A 27,195-nucleotide genomic window follows, 5' to 3' on the forward strand; every position below is an offset into this window, starting at 1 on the left:
TTTAGAACTAAGTAGAAAATAACAGCATTTGGAAGAGAGGAATTCTAGAGAATAAGAGAAGTGACCAATTTAGAGTGAATTAATAGTTCAGTGCGTCTCTTATATGTTTTAAAACCTTGGTTTTGGGGAAATGTGGGGTTTTTTTGGGGGGGAGAAGGTTTGTTGTTTCTGAGATGCAAAAAGTATATGGAGTAGCTCTTTTACATAGACTCCTTTCCTTAGATGCGCTCTCTCTCTCTCTCTCTCTCTCTCTCTCTCTCTCTCTCTCTTCAAAGACAGACTCTCCTACAAGGTATTGTTTTGCATTCTGTCTTTTTTATTTGAACAGGCTATTTTATTTTATTTTATTTTATTTTATTTTATTTGCATTTATATCCCACCCTTCTCCGAAGACTCAAGGCGGCTTACACTATGTTAAGCAATAGTCTTCATCCATTTGTATATTATATACAAAGTCAACTTATTGCCTTCCAACAATCTGGGTCCTCATTTATGACTAAATGTCATAAAACCTTTTGGAAATTAACTAGTTAATTTTATATTTCGAAGTGAAAGGAATTATACTGAATTATGAGTATTCTAATCATTTATTATTTTCTTAAGTGTCAGAGTCACCTAATTGCTATTTGTCCTCATGTTTAAATGTAATTTTAAAAAGAAGCATAGGGTAAAAAAATCATTATCTCCTATTATTATATAACTGCATATTTTGCCTATGGCAAACTATTCCATTTTCTGGCTTAGTTAGAGAAATCATGGGAGCAGCCCATGTATGAGGTCATAGGTTATTTACAAGTCAGGATTTGGATAGGTTGCAAACATTTGTGTAATCACGTAGACTGCATAGTCAGTGTTTAGATGAAGCTTCAACACTGTATTTTTATACAGGAAGGAGATACACAGGCATTTTTTAAAAACAACCATTCCTAACTATGCTGTGTAAACAAAGATTTCTGTTGCAAGCTCTACTTTTTATATCCTGATTGGCTGATGAATTTTAAAGGAATATGGCTAGCAATTGAATGACTGAAATGTAAGCTGCATGGATACATTTTCCACACATCTCTGTACTTCTTATATCTCTGGCTCCTGTGAATAGTACTGCGGCCACAGCTCATTTGATACTGCTGCAATTTACAGAATCAGAATGGTAAGATGCTTTTAATATTTCCCCCCATAAATTGTTGTTATTTGAAATGCAAAATGCTATGCAGTAGAATCTGCTGGTGAGAACAACAGAGAGTAATTAATTAAAGCATGGTGCAACTGAAAATCAGTAACACTATCAATGTTTAGTTGGCAAGGCAGAGCAAGTTGGTAACAAACATCTCTGGTCCTGATCATATACATTTTAGCAGAAGCCTTGAGGGGATTGCTTGAGGAAAATATCTGGGGTTTTTTGGTAAATATAGTCTTATGCCATTGGCTTGTAAATAAAACAAGTATTCAAAGATAATACTGATTTACATTTACTTCAAAAGGTTTGATTGCATTTGTTGTTTGCTGCTTTTGGATCACTTTGAATGAGTTTGTTATATTTGCCTGCCATTTATAACATCTTTAATAATTGAAATAAAGCAAAGTATACTAAATCAATAAATAAGATGGACAGTTTTACTTTACTACATTTAGAAATCAGCAAAACCAGAAATCAGCATTAAGTCTCTCATTAGGGAGGTAATGTTTGTCCATCTTTTGATTCTTTTGATTAGAGACTGGTGAGCAGGTTGCATTGCTTTTCCCAACTGGAAAAGTATTGATCCTATTTTTAAAATTATGCAAACAGCCTTTTGTCTGAAAACCTTATAACCATTATAATAGTTTATCAAAATCATGAGACTATTAGGGAAAATGGAACATGCTACAGTGAGCAGCACGTATTTGATTTCACATATGAAAATGATATTTTACTATTCACAATTGAAATAAAAAAGCAGCTAAGGCATCTTTTTTTTAGCTAAATAGATATATTGTGCAACTTGCCAGATTTTTTTTAAAAAATAAATTGGACAGTAAATTTAAGCATATATTTCTGTGCCTTGGACTGTTTGGCTTCAGGTGTGGTTTGATAATTCTGGAATTAAGATGCCTAAATAAATCAGCTGATATACAGCATGGTATGATTTGGTTCAAAAGTCAGGTCTGTAACATCCTGCTTGTAGCTTCTGATATGAAAACAGCTTGTTTGTATTTGTTTATATTCCATCCTGTTATTCAGGCAGAAACTAAGCTCTTCAGATTGTTTATTCGAAATCAACATGACTTATTCTTTATCCACATGAAATCCATATGATTTCATTTTTCCTATTTCATTTCATTTGAATGATTTCATTTTTCCTGTTTGCACAGTCCATTTTATACAAGTGCGTCTGTGATTATTTTATTTAGTGACTATATTCTGTCATGTCTGGTAACATATCCAGTACATATTCATTAAAATTATTGAATATTAGCGGGGAAATGTGAATTATCATTCTTTGTTGTATTAAATGATGGGATATGTAGACATAGGCAGCGTTTAAGTGCTTTCATTGGATAGAATGTGGCAAAATATAAATAACACATATAATGGAGTACCATACTATTAAGTCAAGTATACCTTAGTATCTCTTCCAAATATAAGCCAAGTTAATGTGATCATGTTTTGTTGTCATATTTTTTTTTAATAAAAAAATCCCAAATTAATTCAAACTTTCATATATTATTTATATATTTAATGACTTTTATACAGTGTTTTGAAATATTAAAGCTTGTGACAAAGAAGTCCAGAAATGGTCCAATCTTAATACACAAATGCAGAGAGCAACATGTTTGGGAATAATTTGTACTACCGAGTAACAAAAATAGAGGTAGCATTTATAAAATGGGGTATTATTATTCAAGACAGCAGAATATATATATGAGAAACATCTGTGTAGATAATGTGTAGATAATACAAATGGGCATTACTGTTTCTTCAACATGACATCCAATAAGATGTAGTTTTATAGTAAACAGCTAGTGTATTAAATTTTCTCTATTGCCCTCTGCAAAACGGAATTAATTTCCTTTCTATTGTATTTATTGTATTTTATTTATCAAATTTCTACAGGGTCCACCTCATCTAAGTGATTTATAAACAACCATCATATAAAACTGTGATTAGAAAGCACAGAATGAAGTTAGGAAATAAGATTAAAACTTACAAGTTAAAAAAAAAACAGTTAAAAAGTTAACATGGCTAAACGGTTAACAGGACAGAGGGCTCAGTTCTCTCCGGGATTGCATAGTATTCTTAGACTCCCATCTTTTAACAGGCAGAGCTAGGTCTTCACACTCTTCTGTAAGTCCAATGGGGGCACCTTTGGGGATCAGATGTACTATTCTACTCATGTAGTTGCAATATTCAAAAGCAGCCCCATATGTATGGAATTTGCACCATTTGATACCATTCTCTTATGTAAGTATTAGGTGTAATGAACTTTCAATTCAATACACTAGATTTAAAAACAAACATATCCCTTAATATCACTCTTCCTTAATGTTGTTGTTTTAGTCTTCCTGCAATTTCAGATTTATTATTTATTGTTTTCCCAGTCCTCTTGCAGGAATAAAACTTGTACTGTAGAAGTCTGAATTCTGTAAAGAAAAAGAAAAGAAAAAACAAAACAAAAAAACCCAAGGAGTTACTATGGTAACCAACTCAAAGCCTGATAGGGAATACTTTTAATCTCATTCTTGGGAGGGGGAAACAGAAACAATATTCGTGATTAGGGCCAAAAAGAACATGATCTAAAGCAGGGAAAGGTTTAATGTTAAATTATATAGAATATTTTATAACCTATGTTAAATTATAGGCAATAACTTTAATTACATAAAGCAGAGGCTCTCAGTATAGTTTTATATTAAAAATATGCCTGAAAGAACATAGAGAAAGGCAAATTGCAATTTTTATGTGACATAATATTTCAATTAAATACCTATTTATCTTTGCTTTGTTTTTATTGAACACGAATATGCCAAACAAAAAAACTAATCAGTTATATTATGTTTTAGAAATATATAAAAGCATCATAATTCACATGGTGTTGAAGTCTTTTCTTACACTTATGCACATAACATTCTTTTAAAACTTTTTTTTTTATTTTTTTATTTACATTTATATCCCGCCCTTCTCTGAAGACTCAGGGCGGCTTACAGTGTATAAGGCAATAGTCTCATTCTATTTGTATATTTTACAAAGTCAAATTATTGCCCCCCCAACAATCCGGGTCCTCATTTTACCTACTTTATAAAGGATGGAAGGCTGAGTCAACCTCGGGCCGGGCTTGAACCTGCAGTAATTGCAGGCTGCTGTGTTCTAATAACAGGCTTCTAACAGCCTGAGCTATCGCGGCACCAAATGTTTTGAAACATTTATTACTATTACCACTGTACTACAGTGGTTCCCAAACTATACAGTTTGGCAGCCTGGCAAGAGGGGGAACCAGGCTGCACAAATGGTAGGCTGGTGTGTGTGCAAACTGGCCCACTGTGCACGCCAGCCTGCTGCTCATGGAAGTCAAGCTGCGCATGCACATGTGCCCGCCCACCACTCATGTGGACCATGGTCTGGGGGTTGGGGACCCTTGCTGTAGTATATCCATCAAGCCAATATTGCTCAAACTCAAACTAGGTTGGATCTCAAGAACCTAGAAGTAAGTAAATTTTCTGAAACAATGTGAAAACAATAATCAGTGGAATAGCTTGCTCCTGGAGTTGTAAGTTCTCCATTGCTGGAGAACCATTTGACCAGGATACTACTATAAGTTCTCCTGCCTTGAGCAAGCGATTGGACTAGAAAACTTCTGAGGTCCCTTCCAGCCCTTTGATTCTATGTTCTATATTTTATTGATTAAATTTATATGGTTTCACATCTCTCTGCTAGGACTCTGGGCAGTTTACAAAGTTAAAAAAACCAAAAAAAGAGTAGAAAAGCAATAAAAAATAACCACAGAAATTTTGTAAATTCCTTTAAGTTCAGAAAGAAGAATTGGTGTATAAAAGAAAATAAACAAAAATGAAAAAGGCATGTAATTCATAATAGCCTTCTGAAAGTTGAGCATTCAGCCCAATTTAGGAAGTTTCATAAGTTACAGATGATTATTTCAGAAAAGGCATAAAAAGAAGTATGAAAGCACCAGCTGTGAAAAGGATAACACTGCTATACATCAAAAACATCTTGGAAAACACCAACAGCTTATTAAAGCCACACAGCATCACTGTACCATACAAACCAACTAAAGCCCTCCAAAACATTCTAAGAAAACCAAAAGACCCAGTAGCCCCAGAAGAAAAAATAAGAGTTATCTACAACTTATGGTGTAAGGATTATAACAGACACTGTGCAGGACAAACAGGCAGAAGACTAACAGAGTGCATCTATGAACACTAGCAGTCAAAAGACATGATGCAAACTCCTTAGTTTCACAACATATGGAAAGACAAACATAGTTTCAAATAGGAAACTATGAACATCCTTGACCAAGCCAAGTCCAAAGATGCTAGAGAATTCTTGAAAGCCTGGTACTCAGACAAATCAGCCATCAACAGACATAAATAACATCTACATGCCATTAAAAGAAACAATCAAAAAGGGAAAAGGGGGGGGAGACCAAATCACCTTCTCACCAGCAATCAACACCCAGATGAGCTGAGTGTAGCATCAAGATCAACAGTCAAGTAATAAACTATACCCGAGTTAAAGAACTACCAACTCACAAAAACAAGCTAACAGTAAACAATAGGATTAATCAGGGATACTCCCACCAACACTGATAGAATAAACAACTAGTATATATAGGGAGTAGGCTACCCCACTCCTTCTAGCACTGTTCATGTTATCTAGTTTGGTAATGTAGCATCTGAAGAAAACAACCAAGCTTAGAGAGCACTGAAGACCCCACACAATCTCTTACTCAAATTTACTATCAATATACTTTAGATTCAGGTTCCTTACCCAAGCTTTTAATGACTTTATATGAATGTTCAGTAGTACATTCAGTAGCACTATACATTTGTTACAGCTGTTCAACAGGTAAGAGTCAAATAACTCACTATAACTACATAATATTAAATGGCAGGCAGTTACTGATATTAAATCAGGCACACTCAGCTATAATTATTATGGAACAGTGAAGTTAGGGAACACAGAGGTAAATCTCAAACTCTCATATGATGTTGTTACTCAGTCATTCAGTGGCTTTTCAGCCTTTGCAACCTGATGGATATCATTTCACAAGGATTGTCTGCCAATAATGGACAATGGAAAAAAGAATCAGAACACTAAATACAAGCTTGATGGACATTACCTCGTAGATGACCCTCACCCCATTAAAGACCTTGGAGTTTTCATATCAAATGATTTAAGTGCCAAAGCCCACTGCAACTACATTGCAAAAAAGGCTTTTAAGAGTTATAAACTTAATCTTGCGTAGCTTCTTCTCCAGAAATATTACACTACTAATCAGAGCATACAAAACATTTGCAAGACCAATTCTTGAATACAGCTCGCCTGTCTGGAACCCACACCTCATTTCGGACATTAATACAATTGAGCGTGTCCAGAAATATTTTACAAGAAGAGTTCTCCACTCCTCTGAATACAACAAAATACCTTATGCCACCAGACTTGAAATCCTGGGCTTAGAAAATTTAGGGCTCCGCTGTTTTCGGCATGACCTGAGCTTAACTCATAGAATCATCTGTTACAATGTCCTTCCTGTTGAAGACTACTTCAGCTTCAATCGCAACAATACACGAGCATACAATAGATTTAAGCTTAATGTGAACTGCTCCAATGTTGACTGCAGAAAATATGACTTCAGTAACAGAGTTGTTAATGCCCGGAATGCACTGCCTGACTCTGTGGTCTCTTCCCAAAATCCCCAAAGCTTTAACCAAAGACTATCTACTATTGACCTCACCCCATTCCTAAGAGATCTGTAAGGGGCATGCATAAGAGCACCAACGTGCCTACCGTTCCTGTCCTAATGTTCCCCTTGATCGTATCCAACTCGTATAGTTATTTCATGCTTATACTTATATATATCATTGTGACAAAATAAATAAATAAATAAATAACTCTTTCCTTCTTGTAATTCATGTTTGTGTCATCAGTGATAGTATCTAAAAACCTTGTCTTCAATCAACTTCCTTTGATTCCACCCCCACCCTCCAAGCATTGGAGTTTTCTCTTGAGTCTTTTGCCTTTGCATTATGATTCTAAAATGTTTAACCATCAGTACCCTTATTAGTGCTTCTTGAAGGCAGGCCAGTTTTGTGTTGTTTTAGTATTGTAATCTTTTGGTTCCTATGGTCCAAGATATTCTCAACCATTTTTCTCTAGCACCATAAATCAAAGGCATTAGTTTATCTTCATTTGGCCTTTCTGATGGTACAGTTTTCACAGCCATATGTTCCAATTGGGCAAAATATAGTTTTAATTTATGCAGTTATTGTCAGTGTGATGTCTCTGCACTTGAATATTTTGTCTAGATCTGTCATCTTTCTCACAAGTAGCAGATGTCTTTTCATTTCATGGCTATACCATCACCATCCCTGTGAATTTTTGAGCCTAAAAAAATAAAATTATGCCAACAATGGATATAAGCAGAGAAGAAGCTGATGCTTCTTCTCTGCTTATATCCATTGTTGGCATAATTTTATTTTTAGTGGGTTTTTTTAAAAACCATTGAGCAGCAGACTGGCTTTTGCACTGTTCTTTTCATCTTCAAAAAGAAATTCCGTCAATTTTCTTCACTTCCAGCCATCATAGTGGTATAAACAGCTTTTTAAGGTTGTTGATATTTCTTCCAGAAATTTTAATTACAATTTTTATTTTTCCTAACCAGCATTTTTCATTACAGTAGTTGTTTTAGGTTGTTCAAAGAAGGCATTTGTTATAAATATTGAATTTAATTGGCAAAACCATTTGTTTGTCGCCTGCTTTATTTCAGTTGATATTTTCCTTTCCGATTAAGCATTCCAGTCTGCCACAATTAGCACGTTGTCTTTTTTCTTTCTGGTGTTGTGCTGACATAGTGCTGCGAATTAGCATAGAATTGTTCCTCTTCTGTTTGCTTCATATCTATGGTTGGAACATTGTCTTGCGTCACCAAGTTGCTTTGGACTTGAATTGACACCATTCTGTCATTTTGGGGGGTTAATATTTGAGTATTAATTTTGACATCCTTTTGTTAACCATGATTATTACTCTATTTTGCTGTGTTTTTTTGTTCGCAGTAGAAGATCATCTGCTCTTCTGATATGAAGTAGCGCATTCCAGTTCATTTCAATTCAGTGACTTGATTCCCAAAAGCAGTATTCAGTCTTGCCATTTCTGCTTTGAATAAGAGCTAGATAGCTTTAGAGAACTGAGGTTGAAAGAAAGAAATTAACATATATTTCAGTACCCAGATGGCAGTTTTCTCTACAGATAACGCTTAGCTATAGAGGAGGAAATGTGTGGTGTGCATTTGAAAAACAATCCAAGTTCGTTTGCAGTATAATTTATTATGACTTCTGTCATGCTATCAAAATAAATACATCAGGCCAACCTCTTCCAAGCTAGATCTTTCCTGATGTGTTAGGATTGCAATTTCTCTGTTTCCAGCTGGCAGTCCTAATACCGCAAGAGCATAGCAGATGGGGGAAGGTTGCATTAGTATTGTATATTTTCAATATATCTGCATAAATATGACTAAGGGGTCTAATCATTTCAAATATATATCTTAGAGAAACTAGAATTGGTGACTTATGTGGGATGAAGAATTTATATTTAAAATAGAAATTATCATTAAGAGCTGGAAGAACAAGTAATTGATTCATGGTTGAACAAAAGGAAGGAAGCCATCTAAGCTGATTATAAAATTTTAAATCTAAATCCAAAAGAATATATTTCAGCATGGAGATTTAATGGTTTTTGTTTTGTCTCCAGTATTATTTGCACTAACATGAACCCACTGGAATAGTTGTCTAGAGATTCGTCAATATACTTATATATGCATCTTCAAGTCAGTATTGACTTCTGGTGACTGCCTGGACTAGACAATATTCTGCAGGTTTCTAGGCAATGCTTTTTGCGAAATGATTTGTCATTTCCTTCTTCCCAAAGCTGAGAGAGAATAACTGGCCTAAGGTCACCCAGCTGGCTTTATATCAAAGGTGGGGCTAGAACCTATTTTCAAACCAGCTTCTATATTATCTAATTCTTTCCTTTTATCGGATTTCAGGAAGAGTACATAAGATTATTGTGTCTACTACACTGTTTAATTTTTAAGATGGCATCATGGAGGTTAGCTGGTTTTAGTGAAAGGGACTGTTTTTATTTAGGTTATATTAAATTACGAAGGGTTTTTTATTATTATTTTGGCTGGTTTGTTTTGCAAGTTATGTTTTGTTATCTGGTATTTTTTTAGGGTATTGGTTCCAAACTCTGGGAGATTCTTGTGACAGTTTTTCGTTGCTGCAGTGGGTTTCCATGAGAGATTCCAGGTTCCCATGAGAGGTTCCCAGGAGAGGCTTTCAGTTTGTTTGCTTTCTGGAAATCAAGCTGCATCATTGTTGGAGATTGTGGGGTTTGGGCACTGCTGCCCAAAATAATCTGGACTCGTCCCTTTGAGCATAGAGATTTTTTTTTCTTTTGTGGCCTGTGGCTATCACTGTAATTCTCCCAGCATCTAAGGTAGGTTGCTTTCCAAGTTACAAGACTGAATGGATCTCTTCGGTTGCTGAGGCTAGTGCTGAGTTTAACCTATTTTCTTGACATTGGCCATTTAGTCAAAGGGTGGCCAAATGATGGCATCATTCTCCATCCTGCTGGCTGATTAGCAATAGCAATAGCACTTAGCTTATATACCGCTTCACAGTGCTTTTACAGCCCTCTGTAAGCGGTTTACAGAGTCAGCAAATTGCCCCCAACAACCTGGGTCCTCGTTTTACCCACCTTGGATGAATGGAAGGCTGAGTCAACCTTGAGCCAGTGAGATTTGAACTGTCAAACAAACTGCAGCTAGTAGTCAGCTGAAGTAGCCTGCAGTACTGCACTCTAACCACTGCGCCACTCGGCTCTTTAGATTAGATGGCATACAATGTGGTGATGACAATATTCATCATTATCAAGTTTATTTGATTGTTAGTCATTTCTGGAATTCCTTGGACTCTGCTATGATGTGAGAAATGGCTGAGATTGCTTCCCCAGGATTTCTTTGAATGGATCATTCTGATAGAAGGAATTAAGACTGAGTCTATGGATCCTAATACTCTTTTACTCAGATCTGTCCCAGTGAGTGCAAGAGATACTGGTCTGGATTAATTGGCCATTTATTTATTATTTAACGGACAGACTGACCAACTTCTTGATGTGAATTCTAACATGCATGTTTTGGGTACATATGTTTGCCTAAAATTTGATTCGGACGGATTGAGATGTTAATTTCCTGTTGGAAAAAAATAAAATGCTTTTCATCGCCATTTTGTGTAATTTTGTGCTTATATAATAAAATGATTTGGACTTTTTTTTGAAGAAATTGCATAGTTTACTATGCAGCAGCTATGCTATTATTTATTAGTTTTGATATGAATTAGAATATAAGATCTTTCACCAGTAGGTTTTAGGACATATAATTATGATTCTTAGAAATGTAAACGGTGAGTAAAAGAAAAATGGAAGCTGTTGCATGGCAACAGATACTGTACACATCAGTGCTTCTCTCTCTCTCTCTCTTTCTCTCCCTCCCTCTCTCCCTCTCCCTCCCTCTCTCTCTCTCAAAAAAGTTTAAATTCCTTCAGGTGGGCAGCCCTCAATTTCTTACCAAAGTTCTCTTTTATGTACACTGAGAGCATATGCACCAAGACAAATTCCTTGTGTGTCCAATTACACTTGGCCAATAAAAATTCTATTCTATTCTATTCTATTCATGAGTGGGTGGAGTTCTCAATAATGATAAGCTGTAAGGCAATAATAGCCCATCCCTCCAAGGCAGATATGCTTTGAATTTTAGTATGGAATGAGAGCCATTCTTTATGCATCCTATGGCTATTATTTATTATGTTTTTTTCAAAATAACCTGAAAGTGTAGGGGGTTTGTGTTTGTGTCAGTTCTTCACACTATTGAGTATTTTTCTTTAAAGTTAGGATAATTGACAAAAGGTTAAAGTATTTTGTCCATATCGTGGCATACATGATGTATAGTAAAAAAAAAAAAAAAAAGAACCATTAACATGGCTGTGGTAAAATAGTCAAAATGAAAAAGACAATGCTTTGCCCTTTTTGATGTGTGTGATACAAATTTGAGCAATTTTAGATCGAAGCAAACTATTTTTAGACTAAACTATATAGTGTTTGCAATAACTGGAAAGAACTTGACTATTCTGATATCAATTTCTTCTCCTTAATGTTTTTCAGTCCCAGCAAAAATGCATCGTGATTTTTGCACTGGTTTGCTGCTTTGCGATTCTGGTTGCGCTAATATTTTCAGCTGTGGATATTGTGGGAGAAGATGAATATGGACTCACAGAAAAAAACTGTCAAAATAACTGTCGGTAAGAGGTAACAAACAAAGCTTCTTTTTTGGGGATAAATGGCTGCTGTGATGCAAAAGATATATACAGTATCTATAGAGAGAAAGTTTAAAATTGTCTTTAGAGGTATAAAAACAAGGTGAATTACAATTCATTTGTAAGAGCAATGTGAATGTCAGATTTTTGAAATAATCTCTAATTTGACAACATTTGAACCCGAAGCTCAATAGAGAACATTTTTAAATGTGGGTTTAAATTGAACAGATTGCATGGTCATATTACACATTTTTCTTTCTCATATTAACACAAACATCCAAATGAATAAGAAAGGTGAATATAATATACGGCTCATATTTAAAATGTGATTTACCTGCAGGCGTGATTCTATAGTTAACCATGATTTCAAATGTATTTTTCTGGGTCTTTTCAGTATGTAGTTTAGAATGTTTCTAGTAAAGCTTATAGAGGAAAAATGGAACTCCTTCAGCCCATCGTGCATGCTGTTGTTGATATCGCCACTGCTCCCTTATTTTCTTGAACCCATGCAAATCGAGTCTACTTTGGAATGAGAAAGGTGCCAAAGTAAGCTTTGAATTAGAATGGGAATGTACAGTTGACCGCTTGAAAAACTATAAAAAAACCTTTTCTTCTTGATCCTTGTGCTTTACACAAATGTAAAAATAATGTGTACTTACAGGAGGTGGAACATGCTGTTCATTAAAATAAAATACAGGACACTGTATCTTGCCTACTCCAAACCGTGTATTTACCATAACCCTTCCTTGATACAGTACTAGGTTTTTTTGGTTCTACACTGCTGGACAGGATCTCTGCAATTAGCAGCTGAATGTAATTTATTTATAAACTTTTGACCTTGGCTCTATGATTAGTCTCTCTGTGTCTTGTTTTATTTATCTATTTATTAATTACTAAAATTTATATACAGTAGCTAGCCATCTCATGAGAAGTGACTGTGTGCAACATAGAATAGTCAATACGAACAAAACTTACATAAAACAGGCATTTTTAATGCTTGCTTTCAGTATCTTTGTGGAAGAGAACAAATTGGAATATTTGTTATGTTTTATGTTGTCCTCAAGTATAAACAAATGTGTGGAGCACACAGTGTTGGAATAGAGACTGGGTGACATTGCAGTGCAATCACTACTGGGGACTCCCTGTCAGGCTTGACCTAAATGATAAGAAAATATTGTTGCCAGTGCTTGCACACTAAAAGCCATGAGATTAATGCTTCTGGAAATATGCAATTGCCCAAATTGACGGTGAGGAACGTAGAATACAAGAATGATTCACCTTGTCTATTGAGATAATGGCCAGTGTAGCATTGTTCATTAACATCCAAATGAATGATTAATGAGAATTAATTTGAAGGTTTTGACAGAAATTCTTTGCTAGAAGTTATAGTACATTTATAAGTTTAGGCCCTTTCCATTTTGTTCCAGACACTCTGGGTTTGACAACAGTTGCAATGTTCTCCCAACCCTATAGGGAAGAATCCATTGGGAGAGTCCTGGACAAGATGCATATACAAAAACAAATTCAAATAAGATCAGAAGTTGCAGAAGTTGAGCCTGTCATTCTAGAAATAAGTTGGTAGTTGAAAATAGATATAAGGACTGGAAAGCCCCTATGAAGGCAAACATTGTTCACTATTGTTGGTGTTGCTACAATATGACTGAGAAGATTTTGAACATCTATCACTGAAATGATGCTTTTGTATTAGGGTAATCGAGATCGCTTCTTTGTTGTGAAATAGAAAAGATCTTTCCAAATGAACTGAAGAAATTGAATTGATACAAAAATGTTGTACTGTACTGGTGTGTTAGCCACCCGAAATTATATATTTAAAATGGGTGGCCGGTACATTTTGTAAATCAATGCAAACCAGATTTTTTAAAAACTTATTTATCTAAGCAATACAGATGCAAAAGAGTCATAGAACACTATAACAAAATAACTAAAAAGAAAAGAGGAAAATGGCATAACCGGAAAAAGTCATCTCATTTATATGTAAGAGTGTGTGTGTGTGTGTTTGAGAAGAGCAGTATTCTCCAACCTTTTGGGCACCAGGGACCAGTTCCGTAGAGAGAGGTTTTTCTGCGGACTGGAGGAAGTATGGTCTTGTGTGCTGCCTGCATCCCACGGATGGGGCTTTGCTTGTTTACATGGCCCAGTTTCTGATATCCTGCAGCCTGGTGTCGGTCCATGGACCAGGGTTTGGGAACCCGTTTTAGAGAAAGTATAAATAAGAAATAAGAGTTAAATATAAAGAAACTAAAATGTCATAGATCTAAAAAGTCTGAGTTATAATTAATTACTTATAAATAATTAAAATGCATTACATCTCTTTAAAAGAAGATGAATTACAAGCTTGAGTTGAGAATAAATATCAAGAACTTCAATCAGTACAGTATAAATCACTGTCTGAAGTTATCAGCTATAATTAATTAAACCCATACTGAAAATCAACTCTAATTTGAATATTCCATGAAGTTAAATGTAGCCTCTCTACATAGAGTAATTCAATTTTGGTTGCAGTACAAATCTATGTTTCAAATTATAGTCCGAGAATCAGAGGTGGTATTCAGCAGGTTCTGACCAATTCACTGACTGGTTCTGACCAGTGGAAATTCTGAGTAGTTTGGGGAACCGATAAACACCATCTCTGGCTGGCCCCGCCCCCATCTATTTTCTGCCTTTTGAGTTCCAGCTGATTGGGAAGAAATGAGGATTTTGCAGTAACCTTCCCTTGGAGTGGGGAGGGGATGGAGATTTTACAGTATCCTTCCCCTGCCACGCCCACCAAGCCACGCCCACCAATCCTCACCCACAGAACCGGTAGTAACAAATTTTGAATCCTACCACTGCCGAGAATGTTTTCAGCTTGAGCTGAACTCTGTGTCAGATTTACTTTTGAAGTACATAGTTATCCTGGACATTGAAACATACTCTCACAACTAGGCTAATCATTCCTCTGAGGGGATCAAACAGCTTTTCTAATAAAAAGGGTATAAGATTTTGGGCAGTTAGCATATACAAAGGTAACTCAGTATACATTAAAGAAATGTATGGTTAGTAACATTTAATAAAAAAAATTGCAGGTTAAAAAGGAAATTTGGCTTTTAAGATTTATTTTATTTCTAGGGAGGATCTTTTCCAGTAGTATTGATATCAGATATGATAAAATGATCCAACTGCTCATTACATTTTCAGCAATTTTTAGAGAATACATTGTCAATTTTGGTAAACAATTAGTAGACAAGACTGGTATTTAATAAACTAATGATTAAACCTCCACTTTTCTCTAAGAGTAAAATTTGAAGTGAATTTAACATTCTTCCATTGAAATTTCCATCGTTATATATAGTATATCTGTTACTGATTTAAATTCTGTATCCATTTAATCATAGAGCCTTTTACTTGTTCAGATTTTTTATAAACTTTGTAAATAAGGGCTAGCAGGTGTTCTGCATTATGTATTATGTCAAAGTTTGCATCCTCATTTTTGTAACTTTTATTACATCATTTGTTGAGATGTTTTGGTTATTTTATGCTTCTTACCTTGTAATATTTTATAAGATAACTGATATTGTATTTTTATAGTATGTATTCTGTTCTGAATTTTTTACTGAATGACGGGTAGTTTAGCATTTTTATAGAGAAATAAATATATAGATAAGTAAGATAAACATTATCATTCACAACAACCATAAAAAGCAATGTGCACTAATATTCATGTGAGCTGAAATTAGATTTCATGTGTTTAAATTAATAGATAATAAAGTAACATAAAATCTAGTGCCTATACTTTGAAATGTGGGCAAGAATATTTTTTAGTTTTTTAGTTTTTTTAAAATTTTCTTCCTATCTTTTTCTTTTTAAATTATAAATGCATGTTTATGTGTTCTTTTATTGGTTAATTCAAATTATCTTCTTGCACTACATATAAATTTGGTATTTGCATATTTTTTCTCCTTCCTTTTCTATGAAAAGGGGCATTTTTAATGAAGCACCCACCTTTTGTTTAAAACAATAAACCATGCAATAAAAGAGAATATCAGTAGATCAAAGTTGTACTGTGGAATCTTTGGTGCCCTCGTGAGTTAGGTTATTTACTTGCAGATCAGTGGTGGTATTCTACCGGCTCACCCCGGTTCAGGCAAACCAGTAGTGGCAGCGGCGGGATGCTGCGCCCGCCCACTCGGACGTCATCACGAACGCTCTGTGCATGTGCAGAAGGTTCTGTGCATGCGCAGAAGCACCATGAGTGAGCAAAGCAAGTGCTCTCACACGCGCACTCACAGTTCCAAACCAATAGCGAAGGTTGCAGATGTTTCATTATCTGCCTAGGTAACATAATCATCTATTTTTATTTATTTATTTATTTATTTGATTTCTATACCGCCCTTCTCCCGAAGGACTCAGGGCGGTGTACAGGCAAGAATAAAACAGACGGTACAATATACAAATTTAAAATGCAGTTAAAAAACTTATTTTAAAATTGGCCTGAGAAGTAAAATATATAATAAGCTAAAAAACCCCATTTAAAATTAATTTCTAAGAATTTAAAAATTTGTTAAAATCAATTTAAGCCAGCCCCGCGCGAATAAAAAGATGTGTCTTCAGTTCGCGACGGAATGTCCGAAGGTCAGGTATTTGGCGTAAACCCGGGGGAAGTTCGTTCCAGAGGGTGGGAGCCCCCACAGAGAAGGCCCTTCCCCTGGGGGCCGCCAGCCGACATTGCTTGGCGGACGGCACCCTGAGAAGTCCCTCTCTGTGAGAGCGTACGGGTCGGTGGGAGGCATGTGGTAACAGCAGGCGGTCCCGCAAGTACCCAGGCCCTAAGCCATGGAGCGCTTTAAAGGTAGTAACCAACATCTTAAAGTGCACTCGAAAGGCCACAGGTAGCCAGTGCAGTCTGCGCAGGAGCGGTGTTATATGGGAGCTACGCGGAGCTCCTTCTATCACCCGCGCAGCTGCATTCTGAACTAACTGAAGCCTCCGAGTGCACTTCAAGGGGAGCCCCATGTAGAGAGCATTACAATAATCCAAGCGAGAGGTAACGAGCGCATGAGTGACTGTGCACAAGGCATCCCGATCAAGGAAGGGGCGCAACTGCCGAACCAGGCGAACCTGGTGGAAGGCCCCCCTGGAGACGGCCGTCAAATGATCTTCAAACGACAGCCGTTCATCCAGGAGGACACCTAAGTTGCGCACCCTATCCTTTGGGGCCAATAACTCGCCTCCAACAGTCAGCCGCGGCTGCAGCTGACTGAATCGGGGTGCCGGCATCCACAGCCACTCCGTCTTGGAGGGATTAAGCTTGAGCCTGTTTCTCCCCATCCAGACCCGTACGGCTTCCACACACCGGGACAGCACTTCAACAGCTTCATTGGGGTGGCCTGGGGTGGAGAAGTACAGCTGGGTGTCATCAGCGTACAGCTGGTATCTCACCCCAAAGCCACTGATGATCTCACCCAACGGCTTCATATAGATGTTGAACAGAAGGGGCGAGAGAATCGACCCCTGTCAACACCGTCTGCGACCGGTCAGAGAGATAGGAGGAGAACCACCAATACACGGTGCCTCCCACTCCCAATCCCCCCAACCGGCGCAGCAGGATACCATGGTCGATGGTATCAAAAGCCGCTGAGAGATCTAATAGGACCAGGGCAGAGGAATAGCCCCTGTCCCTGGCCCTCCAGAGATCATCCACCAATGCGACCAAAGCTGTCTCCGTGCTGTACCCGGGTCGGAAGCCGGACTGGAACGGGTCTAGATAGACGGCTTCATCCAGGTATTGGGGTAGCTGTCGCACCACAGCACACTCTACAACCTTCGCAACAAAGCGAAGGTTGGAGACTGGACGATAATTACCCAAAATAGCTGGGTCCAGGGAGGGCTTCTTGAGGAGGGGTCTCACCACCGCCTCTTTCAAGGCGGCAGGGAAAACCCCTTCCAACAAAGAAGCGTTGATAATCTCCTGGAGCCAGCCTCGTGTCACCTCCTGAGTGGCCAGTACCAGCCAGGAAGGACACGGGTCCAGTAAACATGTAGTGGCGTGAAGTCTCCCCAACAACCTGTCCACGTCCTTGGGAGCCACAGGGTCAAACTCATCCCAAATGGACTCAACAAGACGTGTCTCCTCTCCCTCGCTTGGATCATCCCAATTTCGGTCCAGACCATCCCGGAGCTGAGCGATTTTATCGTATAGATAACCACTAAACTCCTCAGCACGTCCCTGCAACGGGTCATCCCGCACCTCCTGATGAAGGAGGGAGCGGGTCACCCGAAACAGGGCGGCCGGGCGGTTATCTGCCGACGCAATGAGGGTGGAGGCATATGAGTGCCTCGCCTCCCTCATTGCCACTAGGTAGGTCCTAGAATAGGACCTAACTAGTGTCCGATCAGCTTCGGAACGGCTGGACCTCCAGGTGCTCTCTAGGCGTCTTCTCCGGCGTTTTATCTCCCTCAGCCCCTCGGAGAACCAAGGGGCCAAATGAGATCTGCGCCGGGTCAGAGGTCGCAAAGGCACGACACAGTCCAAGGCCCCAGCCGCGGCCCGCTCCCAGGCCGCAACTAGTTCCTCAGTCGTGCCGTGGGCCAGATCCTCAGGGAATGGCCCAAGCTCCGTCCGGAACCTCTCAGGGTCCATCAGGCGCCTGGGATGGAACCACCGTATAGGTTCCGTCTCCCTGCGATGGTGGATGGCGGTTCGGAAGTCTAGTCGAAGGAGAAAATGATCGGACCATGACATCGGTTCTGTTACTAAATCATCTAATTCCAGATCATTTAACCACTGACCAGAGATATAAATCAGGTCCAGTGTGCCTCCCCCCATGTGCGTGGGGCCATCATTTACCCGAATCAGGTCCAAGGCCGTCATGGAAGCCTGGAACTCCCGAGCTGCAGTCGATAGCAAGCCAGCCGATGGCAGTTGAAATCCCCATGACTATAAGTCTGGGGTCTCAACCGCCACAGAGGCAAGTACCTCCAACAGCTCGGGCAGGGCTGTGGTCACGCAGCAAGGAGCCAGGTACGCGATCAACAAGCCCAACTGATTCCTATGGCCCCACCTCACATAGAGGGATTCACAACCGCAATCTGAGGAACAGTGGCCTCCTCGGTTCTAGATCTTCCTTAATGACAACCGCCACCCCCACCCCTACCTTGGGCCTCGGCTGATGAAATGCTCGGAAACCTGAGGGCACAGCTCAACGAGGGAAACCCCTCCGGACCAAACCAGGTCTCCGTAATGCCCATAAGGTCCGCGGACTCCCCTGAATAAGATCGCAAATCAGGGGCTTTATTAGCCACGGACCGGCATTACATAACATCAATCAAGATCCAGGCTCTGAGGATCATGGCGCCTGAGGAACGGGTAGGGACTGAGGGGCCGGAGCACGTGATCGCCGTCAAACATCGAGCACGTGCTCCCAACACTCGATCGCCCCCTCCGCCATATCTGCCTCTCCACTTACCGTACAGATTGGACAGCCCTCTAGTCCTGGAACAGAACCCTCCCCCCCTGCCTTCAGACCAGATGTAACAATGTCGCAAACAAGCACAGGGGCTGGATCCCTCCCCGATGGGTTCTCTCCTCTACCCGTCAAATCCCTCCCCCCCTCCCAACCCTTAAAATCCCCCTTAAAACTCCCCTTAAACAATCTATTAAAACAACTAATTAAAAAACCCCCAAGCCCCCTATTTTCGTGATGCCACCTCTCGGGACTCCAAAGCCCGTCCTCAAGGTGGGCCCTCGATAATCTGGAGGGCCAAACCCGCGAGAGGGGCATCTCGCAGGGCAAGTAGGTCAGCCGCAGTAAATGTTCGCATCACTGAGAAGGTCCAGCAAAAGGCCCATCCTGGGCTGGTCAAGATGATAGAGATGACAAAGCAGATGGTAAAGTGACCATGACCAGTCTGTCCTGATGGGAAACAGTTAGAGGTAATCCATGTGCGGTAGATGACCAAACCGCTGACTCAGTCAATTCACCACCCCATACAAGCAACCAGGGGTGGACTATGGAAGAAGGGGGGGAGGAACGATGATAAAGATGTTATTTAAAGATGTTAAATAATGGAGGGGTATCCGTTGGGCCCGTTGGCCTTCCTCAGGCACCACCAGATATCCACACCACTAGGGCAAGGCCACAAACCACCTTGGGCCTACCGGGCCATCCGCCGCCTCAAAGCACCGGGGCAGGCCACCGCCGCCTACCGCCTCCGCCCGGCCATCGCCGCCGGGAAAGCCCCATCGCCACCGCAAGCAGGCCACTGAAATCCCCACCATCCGGGAGGGGGCACCAGTCGCCAAGTCCCGCCAGCAGTCCCGGGGTTCCACCGGCGCCAACGCCCGACGAAGAGAACCAGGCCGCCGCCGCTGAGAGTTCGAAGAGGCCGATGGAGCCCGGGCGGCCCTCCAGATCTTCATTGGGGTGCAGCCCCTCCGGGGCTCCTCCCATCGCCCCCGAAGACGCCCAGCTCCAAAACCCATCCTCGAATTGCCCGAGTCCTCCAGGCAGGGGTCCAGGGGGTCCGCGATACCAACGCCCCCCCCACCGCCGCCGCCGCCGCCAAAACGCCGAAAAGGCTGGTGGCGGCTCGGCAGGCCGCCAGGATTACCCACAAGGCGCCGTGACTCCGGGGCTCCTCCCAACGCCCCTCGGAGTCGCACAGCGCCCAGCCACCCCTCTTTCGGGTGGCTAGATCTTCCTCCATCAGGGCGGGGGCCCAAGATGTCACTAAGGCCCCCCCCAGATCCGGACAGAGCCCGAAAAGGCCCGTCGCTGCTCCCCCGATCAGCAGGGCGGCGCCATCTTATTCTACCTTATTGATAATCTCTGCAAGCAAACAACCAAACTCAGAGGGCACCAAGAGCTTCACAAAAAAGCATGCATTTTGTGCTAGTATTCTGCAAGCGAGCATTATATTGAGAGCTATGCATAGACCACATTTTTTCATATCTGAAGAATATCATATTATATTTATTTATTTATTTTTATACATGCACATATCTACATACACATATACAGGCAAATATACAATTATCCCAACCATTTTTATGTCAGGCAAACACACAACTGCCCTGTTAAAAGTATATGAATTTTAGCTGGATTTCAGAAGAGAAAACTAGCAGTCCAAATAATTCTTGCACATCAATGGATTCCATGTATATACACAGAAGGGGGAAAGCCTTGATTAAAAATAATATGAAATTTGGCAATTGTGTTACAGAAATATTCACTGTAATACAGAAGCATTCTTTTATAGGTATTCCCAAACACATTTTATAAATTGTAGTTTTCCCCTTTTATCTTCTCTTGTTTTACGTTGTAGTCCTCTGTCTTGCTGTATGTTGGAATTTTACCTGTATTTGAGCTGTTCATTTTACTGTTTGTTGGACTGATGCACCTTCACATGTTAGGTAACAAAGGAGATGAGTAACCATAGATACCTATGACATTCTGGGCATTAGGAAGCAACAAATAACCATATGGCTTATAAAGATTTGTTTTCTTTAAATGATATACATTAGCATTCACTCATGACTCATCACCTTTTTATTATGCAAAAAGATGTTTTTCTGTACATTGACAATAGACTTTTCATTCAGGTTCACATATTTCTATTTCAGTAATACATGATAAAATGTGTTCGTGTTCCTTGTCTTGTTCTTATATTTGATAAGGATTCAGAATGTTTAAAATGTTTTCTTAATTAGTGTACATATATTCTCAGTAATGTCAAATAACTTCTGAATACATACAGACATATCCATCTATTCATCCACATATATCTCTACCTACTCACCCACTTTTTACTCTCACACTCAGCAGTTCACTGATACCAAATGAACTATCCCAAAGACCCTTCTCAGTGCAACCCTCCCCTCCCTTGTTTTAGAAGCAACAGCAGTAAACTCCACCTCATTCTCCCAAGCCAGGAGGTACAGTAAGCCACGCAAAACTCTGCCATTACCCCCTGCATGAGTAGCTAATGACCAATATTTTGAACAATGTCTTGCAAATGGCTTTCATAAATTGCAGTGATAGTCTTCAGGACCATAAAGCCTACAGAGTTGCCATTTGCACAGGTCCTAATCAAGTATCAAATGCCGCCATCGGTACAAGTTCAACTCCTCCCCTCAGGGCACTGCTTTAGGGCATTGCATGCCAAAACAACTAGACACAGGGACATTTTTTTTCCTTGTGCCATTGCTCTGCTGAACACCTAATCCTCACAGTATTGTTTTATTGTCATCAAAAAAATTATTTCAGTTGAAACTCATTTAAAATGCATAGTATTATTTAAAATTTATAATGGCTCCCTAATACACATAGGCATCAAAATTCTGCTTATAAAAGGAAAAATTCCTTAGAGTTAGAATTAAGAAGTCCAAATACACCTCTTGGGGAATGTGACTGGCCTTCTGGTCCAGCTTCTCTTGTCAAGGAAGGACCTTTAGCAGATCCTGTCTTGATGTCCTCACCAAACCATATTAGGTAAGGCAATCCCTTAATAGGAAGGTTCTTTGATCATAGACTGCTATTTGCCCATAATCCTTCTAAACCTTAATATTCTTAAATAGATTTGAAAAAGCACAGCAAAAAAGAATCAAGTAGGCTCAGTAGATATGGAATTCATTTCTCTTTCCTACTGTAGATTAATGCTGTGGGAGAATTACGGTATTACACTTGAAGGGCAGAGAGATTGAAATTTGGGCATATTTTTCTTCTTTTGTTACTTTAGAATTGATGGGTATACAAAACTAGATACTAAAAATGTATTTTCTTCTTTATTCCTGGCTTTTTCCTACCCTATAAGCTTGTTCCTCTCTCTACACAGGCTTCTAGATCAAGGTGATACTGGATAAATATCTATCACGTATTCCATTTGGGGTAAACAATGTAGAGAGAGTGCAGAAAAGGGTAAAAAAAATACTGAGCCAAAGAAATTAAAGATCTGAGATAAGAAAAAGAAGCAGCATAATCTAATTTACACCAACACATTCACTATATACTGTATCTCATTATATTTCTCTGTCCTTGAAAGCCGTCATTGCTTGCAGCATACCTATGCTGCAACTACTCCATAGATCATATTTTCTTCATTAACTTCATCAACTTCTCACATTTTCAGTTTTCCCCATCCTCTCAACTGATTTTGGACAGGATTCTCATTCATTCTCTTAATATGACCAAAGCACCTCAACGTATTTCTATTGTATTTGTCATTTCACGCATTTAGTAACCATTCATAGTTTTTTCTTTCTCTCGCTCGCTTGCTGTTGCTATCCCTCACTTTTTTGTTAACACTTTTTAAGTACATTTAAATACATTTACATGCTTAGAATACATTTACAACAAATACATTTTTTGTTCTACATTCAATTTGTTTTTATGTTTTTCCTGATATATTCAGCTCTCACTCCCATATAATGTACTGGGAGAAGCATATTGTCATACAGAACCATTTTCACTCTTTCTCATAAACACTCATCCATCATAACAGACCACATATTACCCATATCCCTTTACCAATATTTGTACATCTTAAATTTTTCATTAATAATATTTTAATAAACATTCCAACAAAGTATAGACATTCATCTACTTGTTGTAATGCTCACCATTTATTTATAATTCGTGCTCACTCTGTATTTTCCTTATCAAGGACCAAAACCTGTCGATGATACTTTGTCAGTTTCGGTATAAGTTAATATATCATTTTAGTATGTTCTGCAGCATAGATGCTCTTGACCTGATTGTCTTTTTTATTGCTCATATTTATCTTCCTTGCAATGTGTAGTACAGACAGGTCAGTGTTTTGATTTTTAATCATCAATATTTAGTCCCCCCAAAGAAATTTGCATTCTTAATCCATTACCACTTAACCAGAAACAAATTCATTACAACAAAATTTCTTGTGATGCAAAAATATTTTTTGTCTCTTAGTGAAAATATTATACAAAACTTGACCCTGTGCTTTTTGTTTCTATTGTTATGTCATTGCTTTTTAAATCTTATTCTGGGAGATGGTCAACCTTGGAAGCTAGAGCTCAAACAATTGGTCTAACTCAATGCTATATGGATTGAGTGGCAGAATCTCTTTAGAAATTATACTTCAATATATTTTAGATTTTATTTTCAACCAGATAAATAAAACTTCAACATTTTTGAAATCTAAGTTATTTGGCTTTAAAAAATAAAATCAATTTTAAAATGTTTTAATATTAATATACTGTTAACTGGGAGTTCATGTCACATTCTTGTATTTAACACCAACCCATGTAAATTATGGATGAACTATCAGATGAAAAGTAATGAAATAATAAATAAAAAGCAGCACCTTTTCATTGGATGCCTGGTAATTTTCACAATTAAAGATAAGAATTATTCAATTCAAAGAATTATTAAGCTATAAATAAATCAATGGCCAAGTTTCTTTGCTTCTATAGAAACACTGAATTTAATTTTCTTGAGGATAAAGATTAAATGAAAGATCACATAAAATATTTGTGAATTAAAATATTAACACTCCACGTAACACCTGCTTTTAGTAGAAAGCGTAGCAAGATTGGTAAAGGGTTGTGTCTTGAGATGTTAGAGAGTCAAACTATCATTTAAGTTAGGCAGCACTATACTAACTGAAAGCAAATATAGATTCTAATATGTCTGACTTACTGTTCTCTATAATCCTAAACATAATTAAAACTTAAAGCAGATAGCATTTGTAATCATTAATGCTAATTTGGGAACAATTAGCATAACAAAGAAGGAAGCTAGCAGAGATACAAGTATGTGCAGAGTAACGTACCACAATTCCCCCCCTCCCATCCAAGCCCCAAATCTTCAGTTAAGGCAGTGTAACAGATGACCAGGCTGAACCTGAGGGAAAGGTCAAAGGTGTTATAAGGCACGAGTCCTTGAACACCCACAAGAGATCTAAGTCCAGCCTACTAGGAATGCCTCTCTGATCTCCCGCTCATTTCCCTTGACCGCCAGTTGATCAGATTCTTGTAAAGAGCTTAAACTTGCAATAAATCTTTATACTGATTTGAACTGCCTGGATCTCCTGATTTCCCTAGTGCTTGACAGGCAGAGATTGAAGATTTCACCACCACTCCACCTACCATAAAGAAAGCCCCAGAGAGCTGATGCATTTCTAAAATGGGAACATTTGATAAGCTGTCTTGTGTTTTCTTTGTGTCTTCTCAGAGTTGTTCTTGTGGAAAATATTCCTGAAGGCATAAACTATTCAGACAGTGCACCATCCCATTTGTCTCTTTTCCAGGGGTGGATGAATTTACTTAGTATGGCTAAAGCATCTGTTGACATAGTGTCTTCCCAATGGAACCTCAGTCACAGTCATCCAACTTCATGGCAGGTACATTTTAAAAATTTTTCAAGTCTTATTGTCTGCTTGGTTTACAGTTTTACCGTTCAATCTTGCCTGAGTCTGAATCCTTCAGGTTTTATTTAAATAAGAAAATAATTTCAGGTTATTCTCATTGTGAGATTGAAGCAGTTGCCTGTAGAATAGCCTTTCAGAATAAGTAATAATATTTCAGATCGTATAAGTTTAATACTGAAAATGGTGATTCCAGATTATAAAGAGTTTCCTAACTTGATCATGGACTTTTTCATGTTTTATTATAATGATATTTTCATATGTATTTAGACAAAAAATAAAATTCTTTTTAAAGAAACCTCTTTCAAAATTACTAAATTAGTTTTCATATTCTAATAAACTGTCCTGACACTCTCCTGGCTGTCGGATTGCAATGATGCCAGCTGGGATTCTGGAAATTGTTATTCAATGAGAATGGGAAAGTTACAATAAAGGATAAACAAGTGCCCATTTTGTTAGTCAAATTCCTTTCTGTTTGTTCTTTAGTAATATGTTAGTTTATCACAGCAATTTTAAACAATCCTAATTTTTTTTATTATGGTTAAAATAAAAAGTATTTCTAATATATGGCAAATATAATTTTTGTGCTGTTTGTGAAGTCTCATAGTAATGTGAAGAAAATTTTATTGTCTATTTTTTTTATAAAAGCATTCATATAATTCATGAAAAAATATATTTTGTGAATTAATCTCCAGGCTATAAGCAATGTAATTAATATTCTTTAAATACAAGATCACAAATTTATTAAACTAAGATATTCCTACTTCATAATTCAAAATTCCTATAAATTACAAATATCTATCTAATATTGTTCAACTGTCTATCAGAAATTCAGTAGGATTGTTTGTTTTAAAAAACTATATTTACAGCCTACCTCAATGCAAACGGATTCAGGAATTTGGAAGCTTAGACTCTTCTAAAATACTTTTCAATATAACAAGTGATTTAGAGATTTAGGAATTGCTAACAATACAGATTTGAACTGTGAAGTCAAAAGCTGTTTTAACTGAATGTTTGTTTATTTCACACTCTCGCATTTAGCATATTTAGCATATCAATACTTGTTATAAGGAACAATTATGGTGATCCCAAACATTAATATTACTTTTTGCTCCAATACTCTTAAAAAGGATTTACCTGCAATTTTTAAATTGGTATAATTCCAATTTGTCAATTTTTCATATAAACAGAGACTAAATTATCACAAAATCGGCCAAACAGGCCTTGAAAAAATTCAGTTTTTGCAGCCTTTGCTGTTGCAAAAACTGATTTTTTGGTAAAAAAACAACCAAGCCCCTGCCAAAATATTGGCAAGATCAAATGATAACATAGCTGTGCACATAATGGATTTTGAGATTTAGATTCCATTAAAAAGTTATTAAATTATACCTCATGGTGAAAGATGGATATCTAGAAACTTAAATCTTTTTACAGAAATCACAATTTAAATAGAAAAAAACCTCAGTATCTGTCCATCCCCATACTAAGGGGATCTCTCTTTGTATCTGTGTATAAAGCTATAATTATATTCATTTAATAGAAAATTATCTTTCCTGGAACTCTGACATCCAATAATTCGTGGGAATTTTCAGTTATCTGTTTATATCATTTAACAACTGTCTTGCTTAGCAATGGAAATGTGAGGATCAATTGTGGTCATAAATCAAGGACTACATGTACAAGCTCATTTCACTTGTGTGTTGCGTCATGCATGGCTGGGTCTAGAATTACAGACAGTGCTTCTTTAGAGTCAGATGACTTTCAAATACAAAGCCACTATGTTTTGTTGGGGAGAAAGCTTGCTTCTCCTCACTAAGACCTTAACAACTTACAGGCATGCTCAAAAAATGTAATTTGTATTGTATCAAACCTTTTTTTGCATTTAGTAGAGGAATCACCACAAAATTCAAGTTTCTGTCAGTGCATTTTCTAAAATGCTGATTAGCAACTTAATGTAATCAGAAGCTTGCAATATTATCCTACCTTGCAATTCTTTTAAAAAGTCAGAGTACATAAGATGAATTTTAGAAGTACCGTATATACTCGAATATAAGCCGATCCGAGTATAAGCCGAGGTCCCCAATTTTACCCCAAAAACTGGGGTAAACTGGGGACTCGAGTATAAGCCGAGGGTGGGAAATGAGGCACCTACCGGTTGGGGAAACCCTCCCTCCCTCAGCTGAGAAGGCTGGCGGCTCCCCCGCCCCGCCCTCTCACTGC

The 27,195-nt window shown here is 38.3% G+C and overlaps 1 protein-coding gene across 1 annotated transcript in view; it reads left to right on the forward strand.

Moving 5' to 3' along the window:
• Positions 1–949: 949 nt before the first annotated feature.
• Positions 950–27,195, forward strand: part of PLD5 (phospholipase D family member 5) — a 51,635-nt gene continuing 25,389 nt past the window's right edge. Inside the window, exons 1-3 of the mRNA XM_058165684.1 lie at positions 950–1,150; positions 11,426–11,562; positions 24,783–24,951. Of these exons, the coding sequence (XP_058021667.1) occupies positions 1,148–1,150; positions 11,426–11,562; positions 24,783–24,951 (309 nt within the window). The 5' untranslated portion in view covers positions 950–1,147. The remainder of the gene's footprint in view (positions 1,151–11,425; positions 11,563–24,782; positions 24,952–27,195) is intronic.

Source organism: Ahaetulla prasina, chromosome 1 (genome assembly GCF_028640845.1).
Source record: "Ahaetulla prasina isolate Xishuangbanna chromosome 1, ASM2864084v1, whole genome shotgun sequence".
Lineage (NCBI taxonomy): Eukaryota > Metazoa > Chordata > Lepidosauria > Squamata > Colubridae > Ahaetulla > Ahaetulla prasina.